At 42.7% G+C, this 23,142-nt stretch overlaps 1 protein-coding gene across 2 annotated transcripts in view; it reads left to right on the top strand.

Annotated features, from left to right (window-relative positions):
• The window catches only part of ADGRA3 (adhesion G protein-coupled receptor A3), a 123,672-nt gene extending 102,720 nt beyond the window's left edge, over positions 1-20,952 (top strand). For both annotated transcript variants that reach the window (XM_057309566.1, XM_026514509.3), the window contains 5 exons: positions 5,650-5,774; positions 6,894-7,017; positions 16,562-16,707; positions 19,140-19,235; positions 19,375-20,952. In XM_057309566.1, the coding sequence (XP_057165549.1) occupies positions 5,650-5,774; positions 6,894-7,017; positions 16,562-16,707; positions 19,140-19,235; positions 19,375-20,617 (1,734 nt within the window). In that variant the 3' untranslated portion in view covers positions 20,618-20,952. The remainder of the gene's footprint in view (positions 1-5,649; positions 5,775-6,893; positions 7,018-16,561; positions 16,708-19,139; positions 19,236-19,374) is intronic.
• The last annotated feature ends 2,190 nt before the right edge of the window (positions 20,953-23,142 follow it).

Raw genomic sequence — 23,142 nt, 5'->3', positions numbered from 1 at the left:
GAAGTGGTCTTCAAGGGGGACCGATTTTGTTCAGTGGAGGTATTGAGCAAAGTGCACAGATAGATCTTAGGTGTAATGATATTTTTATATGAATATGCACCTTTGACTACCATCAAGATCAAGATTTTGGCCTGAGCACTTGTTAGCTCTCCTATGCTTCTTTCTGGTTAATCCCACCACCATCTCATGAGATGTCCCCACCGCCTGTGTCTATCACCATAGATCAGTTTTGCCTATTCTTAAATTTTCGTGAAATTGGAATTTTACAGTATATACTCTTTTGTGTCTGGTTTCTTTCCCATCATTACGTCTGTGAGATTTATCTTTGTTTTTGCATGTGGCATTGGTGTATTCTTTTTCATTGCTACACAGTTCATTGTGGGAAAATACTAGAATTGGTGTGTTGCACTTTTGATGGGCATTTGGGCTGTTGCTAGGTTCTGGCTATCAAGAGAAAGCTGCTCTGAGTATTCATGTACATGGTTTTTGACGGACATGGGCACTCCGGAGTGGAATTACTGGATGGTAGGCTATCCGTATATTTAGCTTTTGGTAGCTTATGCCATACGTTGACCAACGTGGTTGTTTTGGTTATAGTTTCAACAGTAATGACCATTTTACTTTTTCCATATCCTTGCCAATGCTTGGTAGCATAAGTCTTTAATTTTAGTCTTTGGTGGTGGTTTTATGATATGTAATTGTGGTTTTAATTTGTTGTTCTCTGTTGACTAATGATGCTGATCCCTTCTCCATTTTCTTATTGTCAATGTGGGTATCCCCTTTTGTGAAGTTCTTGCTCAGATCTTGCCTGTTTTCATTATCTTTGACTTTCAGTTTTTTTTTTCTTTCAGTTTTATAGAGACTGACATGCAGCCCTGTGTAAGTTTAAGTTATACAGCGTAATGCCTTGACTTCCACATATTATGAAATGATCACCACAATAAATTTAGTTAGCATCTGTTATCTATACAGATACCGAAAAAAGAAAGAAAGAAAAGTTGTAGGCTCTACGCTCTCAGCAAGTCTCAAATATCCCCTACAGTAGTGTTATCTTATAACTGGGAGTTTGTGCCTTTTCACCACCTTCATCCAGTTCCCCCTCCCCCATCCCCTGCCTCTGGTAACCACAAAAATGATCTCTCTTTCTCTCTCTCTCTCTCTCTCGTTTGTTTTGTTTTGTTTGTTGTTAAGATTCTGCATATAAGTCTTGCCTGTTTGTAATTTGGTTATCTCTTGTTTTCTTACTGACGTATAGGAATTCTTGGTATGAGTGGTGAATAGGAGTTCCTTGTTGGATTTATGTGTTCAAGTATCTCTCTTAGTCCATGCCTGTCTTAACGAGTTTGAGCGGCTGTAACAGAGTACTGTCGGCAGGGTGGTTTATAAAGAACAGAAATGTATTTCTTACAGTTCTGGAGGCTGGAAGTCCAAGATCAAGGGGCTAGCAGATTCGGTGTCTGGTGAGGGCTTACTTCTTGGCTTATAGATGGCGTCTTTTCCCTGTGTCCTCCCATGGTGGAAAGGGCAAGGGAGCTCTCCAGGGTCCCTTATAAGGTGCTAATCCTCTTATGAGGCCACTCTCCTGTCCTGATCACCTCCCAATAGACCCCACCTCTTAATACCATCAGATTGGGGATTACTATTTCAACAAATGGATTTTGAAGGGACACAAACATTTTAGTCTATAAAAGTGCTTTTTCCTTTTTCTCTTAAGGTTGTCTTTTTATGAACAGAGTTTCTTAATTTTTCTCAAGTTTTGCTTTTTATATCTTGTTTAAAAAAATCTTTCTCTACTTCAAGATTACGGAGATATTCTGTTTTCTTTAAAAGCTTTGTTGTTTTTTATCTTTTACATTTAAGTCCATGATTCGGCTAGAATTGACCTTTGTATATGGTGTGAGGTAGGGGAGCAAAATCTTGAGATTCTTCTTCTTTTTCCCTTAAGGGAAAAATTAAAAGTAGTATAGAAGTCATAGTCTTTTTTTTTTTTTTTTCCTGATTTCAGATCTATTTTTAAATTTTATTTTATTGGTAAACTTCTTAATATTTCTCTGAACTCTGACAAACAGAGGGGATTTCTTTGTATTTCCTTCCATTGTACAGATCCTGGCAAGTTTAGATAATTACTGATTTATAATTTTCCTTATTATTAATATAATGATGATGAATTGATTATTTAAAACTGTCAATGAGGGGTAACCGGATGATGGACATTAAAGAGGGCACTTGATGTGATGAGCACTGGGTGTTATATACAACTAATGAATCACTGAATTCTACCTCTGAAACTAATAAGATACTGTATATTAATTAATTGAATTTAAATAAAACTTAAAAAAAATAAAATTGCCAGTGGTTTTATATTTAGTAAATCTTGGGTTAGAAGTAACATGTAAACATGTGAATGTTTCTTTATCAGTTTAACAGAGATTTTCAAAAACTCTTCTTCCATTTGGGACCTCATCATCTTTGTGATTTTTTTTTTTTTTTTAAACATACTTCCAGGTGTTTAGATACTCTCTGCATTGGTGAAGTTAACTAATGTGAAAAACTGTACTTTTCCCTTCCTGTCTCCATTATTTTCTTTTTAGTGATTTTCTATTTAGTGATTTTCTATTTAGTGATATTTTTGTTATAGTATCACAGAGCTTATGTGTTTACTAGTATAATTGAAAAATAATTATGTTTCGGATTTCTGCTTTGTTGTTTAGATCTTTAACTTCTCTACCATCTAAATCTTCTCAGTTGTCTCAAGTAATCTTCTATTCTCATATTTTAGTGCCGTCAAGATAGGTTTTCTGGGGCACCTGGGTGGCTCAGTCATTTTGAGTGTCTGACTCTTGTTTTCAGCTCAGGTCATGGTCTCAGGGTCATGAGCTCAAGCCCTGCGTCTGGCCCCATGCTCAGCATGGAGTCTGCTTAGGATTGCTTGTCTGCCTTTCCTTCTGCCTCTTCTCCTGCTCCCATACACACGCACTTTCTGTCTCTCTCTCAAATAAATAAATAAATCTTAAAAAAAAAAAAAAGATTTTCTTAGCTTAATTTGTTTTCTTTATGTCTCAGGTCTGTAACCAATGGTGAACATTTGACCCACAGGCTCCGTCCCATGAGCTGCTTTCAGTGGTTAATAAGACCTGCGTAGTAGCCTCAATTTCCTTCTTGGCCCTCAAAGCCTAAAGTACTTCCTGTCTGGCACTGTACCCCTTTCCTTAGGTCAGTCTGTCGGTGGGGGTTCTCTTCCATTTGGGCAGGTCAGTTTGTGGTGACAATCCAAAATGTCCCAGAGGAAGCACGCCCCACGGGACCAGTGACCAGAGCACCTGTGCCTTCCTCCCGTTGTGACTCGGAATTATAAGAGTCCTTGCCCTTTATTTCACCCTCCACTTTCTTTCTTATACTGTGTTCTCTTCACTTGACTTTTGAAAAATACTAATTGCTTTTAAATGTAAATAGTATATACAATATATTTTGAGAACTGAGTTGGCACTTTGATGTTTCATTAGATATTACGTGGCTGCCTGTGTTTGTTAGCTCTCTGACGAGGCCTGTGGAGGGCACATTGGCGTGCCCTCCCTCGGGCCCCTACCCAGACCCGGGGATTGGTGGTGTCTTCACTGTACAGGGAAGCAACTGCTCCAGGCTCAGGTGGCCAGCAAGTGAGTGGTGACGTGTTATTGAACATCTCCTAGAGGAAAGTCAAGTACGTGGTGCGTGGAAGGAGTCTAGAGGCCAAATCCCAGATATTGAAAGTTTATCTTCAGTTATTAATTCTGCACTGGACTAGTAGCTTCTTGTAGAAATTGAGAGGAAGTGTGTCTGCTTTTACTAGCATCTAACTGGTTCTCATTGCCCCAGTGTTTTTTTGAGTTTTCCCGTGAATATTCTGGGCTTCTGGCGAAATGTGAGCGCATGGAGACCCTGGGCGATAGACGAATCGCGTGAGCATCTCACAGGGGCAGATTGTGCAGACTTCATGGTGCTAGGCTTTTTCTCTTGTTTTTCCCTCTGTCGGTACTCAGTTTACAGCCTGTCAGCTCTCGAGGGCTGGGACTATGTTATGTGTTTCGCTGAGTATCCAGTGCTTGGCACAGTGCCTGGCCGTGGTGGGTACCCAATTAACATTTGTCAAATAAATAGATGAATTGCAGGTTTGAGACTCATCACGGCGTAGTGGAGCTCTCAGACTAGAATTCAATTTCCCACGTTGTATCTCCAGTTTCCTATTAGCTGTGATTTTTGTCAGGCTCCGTGGGCCTCTGTTCATCATTTGTTACAGTGAGGGGCTTGTTACGGTCTTTTTAGATCTATAATTTGTGTATTGTCGACTTCCGATTCTTTAGGAAATGTAGGTTTTCCACGTAGGTTTTCTAGATAAGTCAGGCATCTCCGGATTAAAAGTGCATTTACTGTGAACAGCTTCCTGCGTCCATCCAGCTGTCATATTGTAGCTACCAGAGTCAGTTGAGAAAGATAATTTCGGGACAGGATCTGGTGACTCTACAACCCCTATTTTCTGGTGTGGCAATCGTGGCCAGGGTGGAGGCACCTGCCCAGCCAGCTTTCGTCCTTTATAAGGAAGGAAGCCTAATGGTGTCAACAGTTTTCATTTTAGTCGGGCACTGTCTGCATTGTGTTTGGGAGCACAGACTGGCAACCGCGTTCCCTTGGACCTCATCATCGTGGCACTTACCCTCTTTGTGCCTCGCTCGCTCAGCCCTTACAGCGGGGCTGGTAGTATACCTAGCTCGTAGGGTTACTCGATGTAAAGTGCTGGCCCGGTGCCTGGATTATGATAAATGCTATAGAAGTGCTTTGCTGTTATTTACAGTATAGATTTTTGAGTTCTTCACTTCCAAAGCCGTGTTGCCTTTATCATCGTCAGACGTTGTTGTGATCTGATTGTGAATCTCTCTCCCCTGTGACGGGCAGTTCTTCAAGTGCAGGAACCACGTCTTACCATTATGTCCTCAGTGCTTTACACAGTGGTCGGTCCGCTAGTGTTTGTTGAACTTGGTGTTGAACTTGACTGTGCAAATGGTGAGCAAGGCCCATCTAGGCTTGGTTGACTTGGAGGTACCACTGTGCTGTACCTTATCACAAGGCTGCTGCTGTCTCTCCATGATCCTTGTAGCAAAGTCAGTACTCAGATTTATCTACATCTCAGATGTAGAGCAAGGTGTGTGTGTGTGTGTGTGTGTGTGTGTGTGTGTGTGTACGTACGTACGTATGCAGGTGTGTATTTACGTATACACACACATCATACGTACATGTGCCGTAAGTAGCTTACACAGTGGAAGTTAGGAAGGCAGAATAAGGTGTGAAGAAGATAACATGAAACATTGGTCCTTGAGTAAAACAGAGATGTGGGGCACCTGGGTGGCTCAGATGGTTGAGCGTCTGCTTTCGGCTCAGGTCATGATCTCCGGGTCCTGGGATCGAGTTGGGCTCCCAGCTCAGCGGGGAGTCTGCCTCTCCCTCTGCTTGTGCTCTCTCTCTCTCTCTCTCTCTCAAATGAATACATAAAATCTTTCAAAACAAAACAAAACAAAAACAAGGAGATGTGCGGGTCAGAGCGTGTTCACCCCTGGAGAAAAATCTCCGCATGTCCAGAAACGTGCTGCTGGAACGGGGCTTTCTCTTTTCCCTCAGGACTTGACAGGGTCCGAACTCTACGCCCAGGCCTCCAGTCTGCTGCACCCTGTGGCTTACACTACCGCCGTCATTCTCCTCTTAAGCCTCCTGGCGGTCATCATCAGTTACATATACCATCACAGGTAAGAAAGGCAACTTGGCGGTGGGGGACTTCGAGTGGAGGGAGTTTATTTCACGTTGAATTAGGATAAAACTGAGGTCAACACCACGCTATCCTCCTGAAGGAAGAGCGGTTACTTTAGAATACATACAAGCCTCCTTCAGTTCATGCAATTCGAGACATAAGTAATGAGTCCAGGAGATGGTAAATTCACCTTTTATAGCGTTCAATCTGTTTGTATCTGGGAAAGAATATGGGAGGTATGTGTTGGAGGCTGGGAGGTGGGGCATGGGGGCAACAGTGGGTGAGGTGAGCTGGAGACTTGTCCTGTGGAGGTGTCTTCCAGAAGCCGACCGTGGTGTTACTTCTGTTTTATGACTGTGCATGTTGTGATCGTCTTAATTTTATAGATGGCACTTGTAAGACAGTTTGTGGCATTTAAGCATGAATATGGTTTCTGTTAATTGGAGGCAAAGCTACAGAAACTTATTTTATGGCAGGAAATAACAAACTAGAAGGATTTGCTAAGCAGAAATTCACTTTACAAGAAGTTTTGCTAGGATGTATTTTCCTATTTAAGCTAGACTTATATGGCATTTCTTGACATTTAGTTAAGAAACAAAAGGAGATTTTGATATTAAAAGAAAGAAAGAAAGACTTCAACATTTTGTTATGAAAGGCCAGGAGGAAATGTACTGGGCGTTTAGACCGTGTTATCCTAGTAGGTCAGGAAAAGCAGAGATTGGCACCTTGCAGAAACCTCTTGGAAGCAAACAAGTACTCCAGCTGTCATAAGACGTGGTAACTAACAGAAGCCCAGATATTTCTTATTATGGAGAATTTGTTTAGCCTTTAGAGGGTGCAATAGTTCCCTACATGACTTGTCTTTTTTAGTCCATAGAGTGAAATGTTAAGAAACTGTATTGAGTTAAATGAGGTCTCAAATTCTGTGTGTGTGTGTGTGTGTGTGTGTGTGTGTGTGTGTGTGTCTGACACTACATGCATTTTAAGTAAAACGTTGAAGCATAAAACATTTACATTCGGCCTCTTATGCAGCTGGAATGGCTAACTTGCGGATGAAGAGCAGAGTGTCCTGCCTCACATGAACTAGCCTGAATATTAATATTTTTCCTTTTCACAGTTTGATTAGAATCAGTCTCAAGGGCTGGCATATGCTTGTGAACTTGTGCCTGCATATTTTCCTGACCTGTGTGGTCTTCGTGGGAGGAATAACCCAAACCAGAAATGCCAGCGTCTGCCAGGCGGTAGGTCAGAGGGAAAACCTGAAATGGGGGGGAAAAATGGCATTAGAAAGTAATTTCATGTTTTATTAACTGTAAAAGGAAGCATGTTTTTTAAAGTTGTTTTTCTTTAAAGTTAAACTGAGTATGTGTCACTCACACGTTTTTAACTGGTGTGCTCTAAGTTTTGAACTATTATTTCACAGCCAAACATACGACTTAGGGAGCTTGTCTCTTTATCCTTGGGAATTCACTGCTACTTGTTACGTCTTTTATAGTGCTGAACATTTAATTTAAAATATTTGTAAAACCCTGGCTTGGGCTAAAAGAAAAGTGATATTTTCTGAAAGTAGGGTTTTATTTATTTACTTATTTGTTTAAAGATTTTATTTATGTATTTGAGAGAGTATGAGTGAGAGAGAGAGCACAAGCAGCGGGAGAGGGAGAAGCAGGCTCCCCACTGAGCAGGGAGCCCGATGCTGGGCTGGATCCCAGGATCTGGGATCATGACCTGAGCCGAAAGCAAACGTTTAACCAACTGAGCCATCCAGGTGCCCCAGTAGTAGGGTCTTAAAAATTATTTCATCTATTTATGGAAACAACAGGAATTTAAAATGATTTAACTGTAAGATATAAAAATCAGAAACTTCTCATGTGGTAAGCATGAAAAAATTAAAAAAAATTCAACTTTTAATTTCAAATAAATTATTATATATGTAGCCTTAGTGAACAGTATTCTTCTGGAATATGTCTAAAAAAATCAAAACTGTTCAACATATGAATAGACATCAAAAATTGTACCTATTTCTTATATTTGCATATTGTTTTCCATATGCATGATAGGAAATGGTACCATGTAGTAATTGAGTTAGGACTGCCTGGGTTTGGGTCTCAGGTCTACTTTGCTGTTTTTATGGGCAATTTATTTAACTTTTGTTTTAATCACCAGTAAAACCTAACAAAAGGTTTACCCTCTTCACAAACTTTTAAATGTACAATTTAATGTAAAATAGAAGTACAATGTTGTACAGCAGATTTCTAGAACATTTTCATCTTGCATGACTGAAACACCGTACTTGTTAAATAGCAACTTCCCATTCCCCTGTCCTCCCAGCTCTGGGCGACCACTGTGTTAATTTCTGTAGCTTCTTTACTTAGATACCTCGTCCAGTTGGAATCATGCAGCGTTTATCATTCTGCAACTGGCTCATTTCACTTAGCATAATGTCCTCAAGGTTCATCCGTGTTGTAGCATGGGACAGGATTCCCTTCCCTTTTAATGGCTGAATAATATTCCATTGTATGGATACACCACCTTCTCTTTATCCGTTTATCTGTTCATGGACACTTAGGTTGCTTCTATTTCTTGGCTGCTGTGAATAATGCTACAGTGAACATGGGGGTGCAGATATCTCTTTGAGGTTCTGTGATTTCAGTGTTTAACTTTTCTGTGTCTCAGCTTTCTCACCCATAAAGTTGGGACTAATATTTGAGTTGTTGTCAGATGACGTGATTATTTATATATATATAAAAAAATCCTACAGTAATTTACAGATAAATGGTATAAAATAATGGGAAGGTTTAGCCAAGAGTGATTAGAAGTTTAACATACAGAAGTTTGATGCAGAAATGTAACTATGAGAAAACATAATTAATGTGAAAATGCCATTTATATAGTATCAAAGAATATCAGGTACCAAGAAAGAATAAAAGATGTTCACGATTTAGAGGTAAAATTGTAACAGGTATTTAAGACCTAAATAAATGGAAAGTTATACTAGGCCCAAGGACAGGAAGTGTTAATAGCAGAAAGATGGCAGTTCCTCTGAAATTAATATATACATAAGAAGAGAATTTTTCACAAGACGCAATAAAATGATTTTTAAATTTACATTAAAAGCAAAGGACTGAAGGTGAAGATAGCCAGGGCACTTCAGCAAAGGAAGGGTAGGGCAAGGTAACTGTCCTCCTAATCCTCAGAACTTAGGAGGCTCTGGTCATTAACACTGCGGCATTTGGTGTAGGGAGAGAGACACAGACCAGTGCAGTAGAATACAGACTCAGAAGCAGACTCATGTGGAACCTTGATGTGAGACCGAGGTTTGCGTGCTCATCAGTTGTGGGGAAGAGAGACCTCTGTGCAGTAAAAAGGAGCTGGGGAGGGGCGCCTGGGTGGCTCAGTCCTTAAGCGTCTGCCTTCTCCTCAGGGCGTGATCCCAGGTCCCTGGGATCGAGCCCCGCATCGGGCTCCATGCTCCGCTGGAAGCCTGCTTCTTCCTCTCCCACAACCCCTGTGTTCCCTCTCTCACTGGCCGTCTCTCTCTCTGTCAAATAAATAAATAAAAATCTTTAAAAAAAGGGGGGGGCGCCTGGGTGGCACAGCAGTTAAGCGTCTGCCTTCGGCTCAGGGCGTGATCCCAGCATTATGGGATCGAGCCCCACATCAGGCTCCTCCGCTATGAGCCTGCTTCTTCCTCTCCCACTCCCCCTGCTTGTGTTCCCTCTCTCGCTGGCTGTCTCTATCTCTGTCGAATAAATAAATAAAATCTTTAAAAAAAAAAAAAAAGGAGCTGGGGAAAATCCACGTGGAAAAACATTAAAGGGCGTCTGTAGTCATGCCTTATAAAAATGTCAACTCTGTGTGGACTAAAAAACTATCATGGCCAAGCCAAAATGTTAAAATTCATATGAGAAAATATCACAATCCTTGGAATAGGAATTTCTTAAATAGGACACTAAAAGGCATTGACCAGAAGAGAGATAATTTTAACCAAATTAAAAATAAGAGCTTGTGTTGATTAAGATTCCTTAACGAAAGTGGAAAGATAAGCCAACAAATTGCTTAACACGGAAAGGGCATTGGAATAAAAATACACTAAGAACTATAATCAACGGGAATGCCACAAACAGCCCAGGAGAAGAGGTGGCGAGAGGGGACGGGCTTTTCAGAGAAGAGCTTACCCCGAGTCCGTATCCGCGGGAAGAGGTGCCCAGCATGTTTGGTGGTCATGGGGATGCAAATTAAGACAACAAGGTAGCATTTAGGCCTTTTCTGTGAGCAAAAAGTCAAGCCTGATGATGCCACGTCGTGAAGAACATGTGGGACCACATGTTTTCTACGTCGTGGGTGGGAATGTGAAGCGGATGGTTCTGGGAGGTTTTGTGGCCTGAGGTTAAGCGTGTACAGACCGTGGGGCCCAGCAGCCCCGCTCCGGACTCCGAGAGTACGCTCGCCCCTACGTACCAGACGCGTGTGTAGGAGTATACACGTGCGTATGAATATTCATAGCAGCACTGTGCCCCGCAGAGAAAACCTGGAAGCAGCCCAAATGCCCATCAGTGACAGAATGAGTGAATAAACTGTGATATTATGCAACAGTCCGAACTAATGAATTACAACAACGTGTAACAATATGAGTAAGTCTTAGGAATATATGTGAAAAAATTAAGTCCCATAAATTACCTCCACCCTGCTGTCTTTTTTTATAAAAGCAGGAAGTAACTAAAATGAAACCGCTCACTTTTAATGAAAATATGTAGGTCCAATAAAACTGTCAAAGGAAGGCAAAAGGATGATAAATATAAGATACGGAGTAATGATTACCTTGGGGGAAGGGGATTATATTTTTTGATACAGGTTTTGGTCAAGGTCTTGCCTTTTGTCTTGCTGATAAATTCTTAGACACTTGGGAATAATAACTAATTACATAAAAGCAGGATGTGCTTGGTCCAGTCACTAGAATGGGTCACAGACCTTAGGTTGACAACTAATCCAATATTGTATAGCTGACATCCAGCTTAAAATGTGAGTGTGTATAAAATGTGAGTGTGTATAAGAATCGTGGAGAGGATTAAGGCGCTGGAGAGTTCCTGGTATACAGTAAGTACTCGATAGAGAGCAGCTGTGACTGGTACTGTCACTATCGACAAAATTACCTCTGTGCTGTGCAGAGTATTTCTGTTGTAGGCCATTGGTATACACTGGGAAGCAGACTTGATTGGAGTGGAGGAGAGGTCAGATAATGGGTCTCGGGTCAGCTGAATCCATGCACAGAAGATAATCTGTTTTCTCAGTCCCCCACCCCTTCTGATTCCTACTCATCTCGGTTTATTGCTACTGTTTGAGAGATACCGTCCCTCCCCTCCCCTCATTATCCTGCGGTGCTTAGTAAATTTCCATGATGCCTACAACCCTCCGCAGTGGACTGGTGTTTACTTGTTGTCTGTCTCTGGACCCGACACGGGGCAGGAATCCCGTTGCTCTGATTGACCCGTGTTTATCCAAGGATCTGCACAGGACCTGACCCAGAGTAGGTGATACTAGATGCTTAGCAAATATTTACTGGGCGAATGAACAAAAAAGGCCTCAGTTTGCAAACAGTGGAAGCCATTCGACCCTGGAGCCATCTCGAGGGGGGGCTACAGGGAGAGTGCTCAGCACACAGGGTGATAATGGTAGTCTCGGGTTTGTGTGAAAGTATTCATTGTTTTCACAAAGCAGACACATTGATTTCACTAAGGAAGTGACTAGAAAGAGGCCATTGTGAAGATGACTGCCTTTCATTGTCCTGAATGATATTTTATACCTTTTCTAGAGAGAAAAGGAGAGGAATTTGCAGGAAGTGTTCAGGGCCTCTACATTGAACATCCATGGCTTAAAGATGTTTGTTTGGTTTTTTTTAAGGGAAAGCAAGTCTAAAGAGATGTTTTCACATGTCGTTTTCTTCTGTTTTTACAATATTCTACCTCCTATGAAAAACCTAACACTGTTGCTGTTTCTGACTCAGACACGACTGGCTTCTCTTCGCTGTTGTGCTAGTTCAGTTAGGGGCCAGCCGAGAGGGGAGTCAGTGGAAAGCCAGCGGGACTGGCCTGGGCTTCCAGACACGAGTAGGTAGGTTCTAATTCTGCGTCTGCCAGGATAACTGGTATTGATGTAGGAAAGACGTTAGGGTTCGAAGCCAATGTCCAAGAAAGAATTCTTGAGACGTGTTTGGTGCAAGAAGGTGGTTTTATTAAATAAAGCACGGGGTCAGGACCTGTGGGCAGAAGGAGCTGCACCAGGGTCATGAGGAGTAGCCCATTATATACTTCCAAGTTGGGAGGGGGCTAGGGATAGCAAAAGTCTCTAAGGAATTTTGGAAGCAAGGTTTCCAGAACCTTGAGGGAACTAGCTATTGTTGGAAAAGGTCATTTATTACTATCTAGTAAAGCCTTAGTCATGAGATCCTTTTTTTTTTTTTTTTAATTTTTATTTATTTGAGAGATTCATTCATGCATGAGTGGCCGGCGGGGTGCGGGCAGCAGAGGGAGAAGGAGAAGCAGACTCCCTGCAGAGCAGGAAGCCCGATGTGAGGCTCGATCCCAGGACCCTGAGATCATGACCTGAGCTGAAGGCAGATGCTTAACTGACTGAGCCACCCAGGTGCCCCTTTGCTCATGAAATCCTTTATTTATTTTTTTTTAAAGAATTTTTTTTTAAGATTTTATTTATTTATTTATTTATTTGTCAGAGAGAGAGGTTGAGAGCACAAGCAGGGGCAACAGCAGGCAGAGGGAGAAGCAGACTCCCTGCTGAGCAGGGAGCCCGATGTGGCTCGATCCCAGGACCCTGGGATCATGACCTGAGCCGAAGGCAGATGCTTAACCGACTGAGCCCCCCAGGCGCCCCTTTGCTCATGTAATCCTTCAGATGTGGATCGGTGGGTCATATGCTTGGGGGTTGATTGCCAACATGTATCTTGAGGGGTAGAGATAAAGGGAGTTTCTAAAGGAATTTCTATATGTTAAAGTAGACTTACAGGATTGTGAGGGTTGGGCTAAGCTTGCCTTTAGCCTTTAGCAAAGTACTAACATCAAGGCCGCTGAGTCCCTAGAGGAGTGTCTCTCTGCCTGTTTCAGGGACTTGGCAATGGGCTGTAGGTAGTAAGGAAATTAAATAATTTTTCTTCTTCCTTTGTTTCCCACATCAGTATGACTAGTCGCTTAACCTAGTAAGGGCTTAATGTTTCTTCTATAAGATAATGGGTTGGGCTAGTTAGCTTAAATGATCACTAAGGTTCTTCCAGCTGAGCCCTAAGTGCACCTACGAGAATCCTAACGTGTGCATACCTTATATGCATTTTTATATGCGCACGTAATCGGTCTGGTTTTATGTTTCTTCTTTCCCTTTCGGAGCTCGTATACTTTATGGCCGGTGAGAACGGCTTCTACGATGCTTTCCTCCCCACGATGATGGGTTGAGGTTGTTGCAGGCATCATTAGGCACGAGCCAGCTCCTTCCCTCTCTGAGTCTTAAGTTCTGGGTGGTACTGTGGGCGCATTTCTGTAGGCTCAGACTCTCTTTTGCGGGAGGAGCTGAAGGAGAGCTAAGCAGCCGAGGGACAGAGTAGCCAAGGCCGTGGACCCCAGGTGGGAAGGGTCCTGGGTTCTGGGTCATGAAGTGCTGCCACATAATTGTGTGATAATTAATTTTCTGGTCCTTCGTTTCCTTAGCTCTGCGGTGAAAAGATTTGGCCGGATCTTACTTCAGTCACCTTGTTGCTCTACCACTGCGTGATTTAATTTATTAAATACGGCGTCAGCTAACCTTCTCCGGTGTCCTTTTGTGTCTCTTCTCGAGAGTTCTTCTGCCATGCCCATGAAATGCAGTGGGGAAATTTAATGAGTGAACTTTAAGACATTTTACTTGCCAACTACTGTAGCTGTGTTACCTTAACATTCATATTAACCCTGGGAGCTACTTCTTACTCTTATATTTTATCAATGCAGAAATTGAGTCTTATGGGAATTGAAACAGCTTGTCCCAAATCAGTAGGGCTATTAGGTGGACTGTGCTTCACTATTCAGTGAGGACCAGCATGGCATAATAGAAGGGGCACGGGTTTTGGAAACCAGCAGGCGTGGGTTTGGGTTGCAGCCCTGCCACTGACCCAGTGACCTCTACTGGGTGATTGCATCCCTTTCAGATGTGGTCTCCTTGGCTGTAGTTCAAGGTTCGTACCCTTCACCGAGTGGTGACATTAGGAGGATAAAATGGAAGCACATACAGATTGTCTTCATACATTCTGGGGCACACAGTGGGCATTCAGTAGTGGAAGCTGTTACTATTTTACGTGTATTCATACATGATTCTATGAATATTAAAGATCATTCTTTTTGCACACTCACTATACGTGCTGTATTCTCTTAGGGTTATTGGTGGTTAAAAATACAATCGTTATAATGTCCAGTCTCTAGTTTGTGAGAGCTTTATGGTTTGATAACAAATAAAGTACAACTCTTCAGGACAATTATTTTACTTTACAGCTTTGGACATTGATGTCCTGAGAGGTCGGTGACTTTCTCAAGTAATCATCTGTTGCATTTAATTAATCATTCACAGGCTCTATGAATTAGATTACTTATTCCCAAACTACAAACTTTCCACATGTATTTCTGATTTATGTGAAAGAAATTTGACAGACAAATGTCTGATGGAGAATACAGTAGGAAGTATCCCATTCCAAAAGCAATGCCCTCTCTGCCACTTCTCTGCCCCCCCTTTATTCTGGTTCTCATGGAATATCTGAGGATTTGCTTATGTGATGATTACTAGGTGACATCAGACCCCTAAAATTCTACCATTGCAAATAATTTTGTTTGACTGAAGTCTTGAGTATCTTTCAAGTGTGAACACTCTGGAAATTTTGAAATGCCATAGGAAACACTTCAAAATCTAAAGGTTGAGTTTTCCCTCTTAGATCTCAAACAGGAAAATGCTCCATCTTGCACCTCCTGTGTTGAAAATGTTTTTATTCCTATTTTTTAAACTCACTTCACCACTCGGTCTTGTTCTTCTGACCTCAGCATCTGAGAAACCTCCAGCAACAGTGGAACCTACCATTGGTTTCGAGTCAATATCAGTGATTTGTCTTGAATGTTTCCGTGTCTATGTACCAAATTCATTTGCACTATTTTTACTTCAAGTATTGGGTGTGACTCCAGATAACCTAAGGTTTATTTAATGCTTTTTGTTCCGCTTTTCTCTGTAAATTTTGCTCTTACCATACAGACAGTAAAACTAATGGAAACCAAGGAGCCACTTTTCTCCTTACAAAGAAAATAACTGAATTTTCTAGTTTGGCCAACCTGGACCCACCGTGCCAAGCACTTGCTGAGTCAGAGCAAGATTCACACTGGGCAGTGACTGTCCTCATTTTTGTCCTGCAAAATAAGACTTGGGTTTTCATTTGCCACATTTTGGCTGCACACTGATTCTCGTGAAAATGAAATCTAAATGCTTTTATTACTGCCTTCTGTTTGGTAACGGCATCAGCTTGATTTTCTTGAGATCGGAGAGCCATCCTTTTAGGACAAAAAAATTTGTCTTGAAGATTTTCATTAATAGGATTTTGCCTGTGATAATTATATAAAAAGAAATGATCAAGCAGATAGGAAGTAATTAGTCAGATAAGAAAGCTGAATAGTGTCCTTGATGCTCCAATGACACGCTTACTTTTCTTAAAATGGATTTAAACCTTTCTTAGGCCCATGTATATCTTCATCTAGAATTTTATCTCCAAATAGAGTTCCTTCACACACTGGTCACACGGTAAACATGCCCTCCATCACCCCCTTGGGGAAGAAACTTAATCAGTGTGACCATGACATATCCTGCAGGTTTCCACTATTTATTCGGTAACCTGTTATGTCTCAAATATTGTGTCCATACAGTTCCTACAGAAACGCTAGATCGAGATGGTTATTGATAATTTTCCCACTCTTCTAATGAGGAAAATTAATTTAGAGAGGTGACATTATTTACTTAAAGCCACACTCCTAATAAGTAATAATAAAAATACAGATATCAGGTTTCTTGATTGCTTATCATGCACCAGGCAACGTGCTAGATGCTCTTTGTAGATTCTCTTAGTCTCACAGTACTTTCGTCTCCCTCTCTGCTTATGAACGAGGAAACCGGTGCTCGAGATGTTACAAGCGCCTTTGCTGAGGTATCACGGCAGATAAGGGGTGGATCCTGGTTTTAAAACCAGGTAAACGTTTTAATTCTAGACCTCAGCCTCTTGCCCACCAATTTTTATATTGCTGACCTACCGTCACCATATTCGAAAGCTCTGAATTAGGACAATTCAGGTCCGTCACACAAGCTTATTCTCTTGCCGTCTACCTTCCTCCTTAAAATGGGCCTCAGAAACCAAACTCTAATTTATCTCATGGCGTCTGGCAGAAACACACCTTTGGTTTAATGTTGTCTAAGAGTCAATTCCATGGTGTCTGAAGGGGTATCGTGGATATACATTGTTTGTGGTCTGCGGGCCTCCTAGATCCAAGTGTTGGCTTTGTCAGTGAGAGGACATCATCCTCTGTGATACGTGTGTACTTTAGAATGCTTTGTTTCTTAGCGGGCAGAGGAAGCGATCTTTGGAATATACCTTCGTACTGTGTTTGAGTCCTGTTTTCGAGAAAGTTACTTACCAGTTACTTTTGGTAAACCTTGGAGGCAGCTGTTATTCCTGCGGAATTTTTTTTTCCTTTTAATTTATATATTCTTCAATCTTCTTTCTAGGTTGGAATAATTCTTCATTATTCCACTCTTGCTACAGTACTGTGGGTGGGAGTGACAGCTCGAAATATCTATAAACAAGTCACTAAAAAGGCGAAAAGATGCCAAGATCCCGATGAACTGCCACCTCCACCAAGACCAATGCTCAGGTACCTAGTGTCTTCGTTTACTGTATTATATTAAACGTTCCTTAAACGGTTGAGGTGAAGCTGTTTTAAACATGACACAACAGTGCCGAGTAAATTTTGGAAAGTACATAACGGACTTGTACGCTGGGCTTCCTGGGTTTGAATACTGGCTGCGTAGCCTTCCGGCTGGGAGCCCTTCGTGACGTTCTCTGCCCTCTCCCGGCCTCCCTCGCTCATCAGCGACGTGGGAATAAGTAAGTGCCTCAGGTGGGACTGGCCGCCTAACAGGCTCTAAGCAAATGTTAGCTGTTTTCATTTCCTTGGGGTCACGTCAGAGATTTTAATCTACTTACGTATGTTTCAATTTGATTATTCTCTACAAAACACAACACGGTTTTGGAGTTACACCCTTCTTCCCAATTATATAAAAAATAATGGCTTACTGGGCTGGGTGAGTAAAAACTGGCCAGTGCGACCTCGTGGATTGAGCGCTGGCTGTGTAGCTGGCACTGGACCAGGCACTGAAGCTGTCCCGCCTCTGAGGCGTTTACAGTTGCCTGAGGAGACCATGAAGAACCAGCTGTGGGCGGTGTGAGAACTCTAGTGGAGATAATGTTCTTTTGAAAGTGCAAACAAAGGCGCCATTAACTTGGGGGGATGGTGGGTGTTGGGAAGTATTGACCATTAGGGATGACCTTCCTGAGTGATGAGGGCGAAGGCGAGAGGCGACACTCCAGGTACAGGATTCTGTGGGGAGCTGAGGGAACTTTGAGAAATGCACTTTGGCCGGAATCTACAGCATACGGTGGAGATGGCAAGAATTTGGGTTGAAAGCTCTGGGTCAGGCCTCTGGGAGCCATGAAATGTGGGCAGATGTTGAAGACTTTCCTGAGGGAGTGGCCCGAAGAGGTATCTTTTTAGGACAGCCTTGCATTAGTATGCCGTGTACATTGGAGAGCCTGAGGGTAAGGAATTCTGCCGAGGTCATTCGGGTGGTCCCTGTGAGGACTGAAACCAGAACAGTGTCATAGAGAATAGAGAGGGCACGTGTTCAAGACACTTGAGGCAGCTTCTCCAGGAAGGATGACCAGTTAGACGCAAAATTGTGGGAGGGAGAGAAATTCCAAGATGGTGTCAGATTACTCCAGCTTAGTGAGGGCACCTCAGCACACGGCGCTTCCATCAGCGGAGAATATAGGAAACAGAGAATGGGGGCAGGGAGGGTACGCACAGAGGAGGTAGGCTCACTCGTACTTTTTGTGAGTAATTGACATTTTTGGAAACCAGGTGCTCAGCAGGGAAGATGTGCTCGGCATTTTGCAGATAGCACAGGAGACGTTCTCATGTGTGGTCATGAACCAGATGCCCCAGGCAGAATTTAGTTAAAAGCATGGTCCTGGGGCCATGTTGACAATTAGTAGATGGGCCATAGCCAATAAAGGAAAGAATTGAAAGAGAACACCTGAGAACATAGAAGATTGGGGGGAGGGTGAGTGGTCCATGGACAATGAGGGGCAGTAGGAGTGCTCGGCCATAGAGATTACAGGATGCGATTTGAGACCTCTGTCCCTGGCCTTAAAAGAATGGAGAGATGGTGTTTGAAGAAGAGATTTGGGGATTCCATTCTCCTTCCTGTTAGGTTCTGAGAAAAACAAAACAAAACACTGGGCACAAGGTGTTAAGTGCTGAATACGTCTGCATGCAGCCAGCTCAGGACTTGGGCCCTGTCTCTAGAAGCAGCAGATGCAAATTAGGATTGTGACTGTTCCCAGGAAGACCTGGCCAGGGCACAGAGTTCCTCTTTTCTCTTTTCAGAGAGTTCAGAGAAGCTGTGGCCGAGAAAAGAAGTTTCTCTTGCAGGACCCGCCACCAGTCTGTCTCCCTCTGTTCTTAGGCACCATCATTTCTCCAGGAAGGGGGTCAGGAAGGGCCCGCGCACTGCGTGAAGCTGCTGGGACCGGGCACCTGCCTTGCCTGAGTGACTAGGGATAAGCACACACATCGGTAGGGTGTCCCGGAACATGCAGGCTTAGCCAGACATTGATAACAATTAATGTCACTACGCATTCTGTCTGAACAACAGCACAGCGAGACTTTTAAGTCCACCCGGGAATGGGCTGACTTTCTGGTTCACCAGCTGCATTTAGAGGAAGGCAGAAAACCCTACCTGCAGTAGCCTTGCCTGTCCACAGGGTGGCAGAAGCCGACCAGCTTTGCTCTAGTCAGAAACTTGGTAGTCTTTTTAAAAAAAGATATCCAAACACAAATTTTAAAAAATTTCAAAAAGTTATTGTTCACAAAGTAGCCTCCAAAAGTTAATCTCCAGTTTATTACTGGGATAGGAATAATAATTAGTCATGAAGGAAGGACTTTTGCTGGACCGAGATACTGGGATGTGTGCACCTTGATAACTTGGAACGATGAGCTGATACTTGCCCTGTTCCTCCTTGCAGGTTTTACCTGATCGGAGGGGGCATACCCATCATAGTTTGCGGCATAACAGCCGCGGCGAACATCAAGAATTACGGCAGCCGGCCACATGCACCCTAGTGAGTGTTTTGTGTTCTCTGTGCACCTGACCCCGATTGTTTCTCTCTCTAATGATTCCCAGGCCCTAACTTTATTGCAGTATCTGGAACAGTTTGTTGACGCATAGCATCTGACCCGGAGTATCATTTTCTTTTCTAGTTGCTGGATGGCCTGGGAGCCCTCCTTGGGAGCCTTCTACGGGCCTGCCAGCTTCATCACTTTCGTAAACTGTATGTACTTTCTAAGCATATTTATTCAGTTGAAAAGGCACCCGGAGCGCAAGTACGAGCTGAAGGAACCGACCGAGGAACAGCAGCGGCTGGCGGCCAACGAAAACGGCGAAGTGAATCATCAGGACTCCCTGTCCCTGTCTCTGACCTCCACGTCAGCGCTGGAAAATGAACACACTTTTCATTCTCAGCTTTTGGGGGCCAGTCTGACCTTGCTGTTATACGTTGCTTTGTGGATGTTTGGGGCCTTGGCTGTTTCCTCGCATTACCCTCTGGACTTGGTGTTTAGCTTCTTCTTTGGAGCCACGTGTCTAAGCCTCAGTGCCTTCATCGTGGTTCACCACTGTGTAAATAGGGAGGATGTTAGACTCGCGTGGATCATGACCTGCTGCCCCGGCCGGAGCTCGTACTCCGTGCAGGTTAATGTGCAGCCCCCCAACTCCGGCGGCACGCACGGAGAGGCCCCGAAGTGCACCAACAGCAGCGCAGAATCCTCGTGCACCAACAAGAGCACGTCGAGCTTCAAGAACTCCTCCCAGGGCTGCAAACTGACGAACTTGCAGGCCGCCGCAGCTCAGTGCCACACCAACTCTCTGCCCTTGAACTCCACGCCTCAGCTCGACAACAGTTTGACAGAACATTCGATGGACAATGATATCAAGATGCACGTGGCGCCTTTAGAAGTCCAGTTTCGCACAAACGTGCACCCAGGCCGCCATCATAAAAACAGAAGTAAAGGACACCGGGCAAGCCGGCTCACGGTGCTCAGAGAATATGCCTATGATGTCCCCACAAGCGTGGAGGGCAGTGTGCAGAACGGCTTCCCTAAAAGCCGGCCGGGCAGTAACGAAGGACACTCGAGGAGCAGGAGAGCGTATTTAGCCTACAGAGAGAGACAGTACAACCCACCCCAACAGGATAGCAGCGACGGCTGTAGCACCCTCCCCCAGAGCAGCAGAAATTTCGACAAGCCCATCTCGAATAGTAGTAAGAAAGATGCATTAAGGAAGCCAACTGGAGTTGAACTTGAAAGCCAGCAGAAGTCTTACGGACTCAACTTGGCCGTCCAGAATGGACCAATCAAAACCAACGGGCCAGATGGCCCCTTGCTGGGTACAGAGAGCACGGGCAACGTTAGGACCGGGCTGTGGAAACACGAAACCGCCGTGTAGCGGTGGGGGGGGGGGGGGGGGGGCTTCCGAGGCAGGGACCCACATAAACTGTGAGGTTCACATTCCTTTACGAATGCGTGCGAACTGTTTACGGCCACCTTAGGGATTCGCCACAATTTTGAATAAACTTCTACGTTTGGGATTTTACGTATTTTTTTTTATCCCCCGATTGTTGCTTTTTTTATGAATTAAAAAAAAAAAGCCCTCCAAAGCATTGTTTTAGTTGTAAAGCACCAGCAGGACTTGGAGAATCTGAAATGTAATTTTTGGAACCTGTTCTATCTACTTAACATTTCAGGCTTGTATTTAATACAATAAATAGGTGTTTGTCATTGTGTCAGTCTTACATTTTTATGTTTTATAAGAGAAGCATGTCTTTCTGTTTTAATTGTGTTTATACATGGGGTATCTTAATGAGAATTATACGTAAATCAATTATCAGACTTTCACATAATTAACTCCGCTGATGATGACACATAAAGCTCTTTTGGATGGATGTGTTTTATAAGTACAGTTTTAAATGCTACAAGGTTTTTAAAAGATCTCATGGGATGTTTTTTTTGAAAATCAAAATGCCTAAAAAGCTCTTTCTTAATTGCATTACTTTGCCGTATCACTTCAGTCCTATTAATATTGTTTTGTCACCTTTGTGGCTTTTCAGTGATTAACAATTCGGTTTAATTTTGTTATTCGTTCCCCTCCCCCCCAGCACATACATTATTCTTGAACGGAAACGAGGAGCTACTGTATAAGTAAGGGTCTCGCTCACTCATTCTGAGTTCTTCAGGACTGGCTGTTATGTTGGCTGTTACTTTGTTCTCAAACAGATAAAGTTCTTCAGGTTCGTGCTGAAGGACTCATTCTTAAATCCCATTCTGAGGGCAAAAACTGCTCTGAGCCAAATGTTGTCATCGGTCATTGATGCACTACAGTTATTAACCATCCCTGGCCCCTCGTCTCACTGGAGTCCATTCCTGCAACTCTGGTTTTGTTGTTGTTGTTGTTGTTATTTAATACATTGCGTTTTTAAAACAATTTTAATTCCAGTATAGTTAATGTGCAGTGTTATATTAGTTTACATTAGTATATGTTACTCAGCTTATGTCATAGTAAGTGTGCTCTCAATCCCCTTCACCTGTTTCCCCCAACCCCCCGCCCCCTCCCCTCTAGTAACCATCAGTTTATTCTCTGTAGTTAAGAGTCTGTTTCTTGGTTTGTCTTTTTTTTTTTTTCTATGTTCTCTTGTTTTGTTCCTTAAATTCCACATATGAGTGAAATCACATGGTATTTGTCTTTCTCTGACTGACTTCACTTCGCATAATACTCTAGATCCATCCATGTTGTTGGAAACAGCAAGATTTCATTTTTTTCTTATGGTTGAGTAATATTCCTGTGTGTGTGTGTGTGTGTGTGTGTGTGTGTATACACACCACCTCTTCTTTATCCATTCATCTATTGATGGGCACTTGGGCTGCCTCCATGATTTAGCTATTGTAAATAATGTTGCAATGAACAGAAGGGTGTATATATCTTTTTGAATTAGTGTTTTCATATTCTTTGGATAAATACCCTGTTCTGGAATTACTGGTTCACATGGTGATTCTATTTTTAATTTTTTGAGGATCTCCATCCTGTTTTCCACAGTGGCTGCACCAGTTTGTATTCCCACCAACAGTGCACAAATGTTCCTTTCTCTCCACATCCTCACCCATACTAGTTGTTTCTTGGGTTTTTATTTTAGCCGCTCTGGTGTGAGGTGATACCTCATGGTGGTTTTGATTTGCATTTCCCTGATGAGTGATGTTGAGCATCTTTTCATGTGTCTGTTGGCCATCTGCATATATTCTTCGAACAAATGTCTGTTCATGTCTGCTGCCCATTTTTTAATTGTATTCTTTGTAGTTTGGTGTTGAGTTGTGTCAGTTCTTCATATATTTTGGATACTACCCTTTATTGGATATGTCATTTGCAAATATCTTCTCCCATTCAGTAGGTTGTCTTTTAGTTTTTTTGATTGTTTCCTTTGCTGTGCATAAGCTTTTTGTTTTGATGTAGTCCCAGTAGTTTATTTTTGCTTTAGTGACCTTTGACTCAGGAGAAATATCTAGAAACACATTGTTATGACTGATGTTGGAGAAATTATTGTCTATGCTCCTTCTAGGATTTTTATGGTTCCAGGACTCACATTTAGGTCCTTAATCCAGTGAGTTCATTTTTGTGTGTGGTGTAAGAAAGTGGCCCAGTTTTCCAGACACTATTTGTTGAAGAAGTGGTCTTTTTCCCATTGCGTATTCTTGTCTTCTTTGTTGAAGATTAATCAACCATATAATTGTGCATTTATTTCTGTGCTTTCTGTTCTGTTCCATTGATCTCCGTGTCTGTTTTTGTGCCTGCGCTATACTGTTTTAATTACTACAGCTTTGTAGTGTTTCTTGAAATCTGGGATTGTGATACCTCCAGTTTTGTGCTTCCTTTCCAAGATTGTTTTTGCTATTTGGGATCTTTGGTGGTTCCATACAAATTAT

This window comes from Ursus arctos, unplaced genomic scaffold, assembly GCF_023065955.2.
Source record: "Ursus arctos isolate Adak ecotype North America unplaced genomic scaffold, UrsArc2.0 scaffold_9, whole genome shotgun sequence".
NCBI classification, from domain to species: domain Eukaryota; kingdom Metazoa; phylum Chordata; class Mammalia; order Carnivora; family Ursidae; genus Ursus; species Ursus arctos.
Note: the sequence above shows the minus strand (reverse complement) of the source record. Positions and strands in the feature narration are given on the sequence as shown.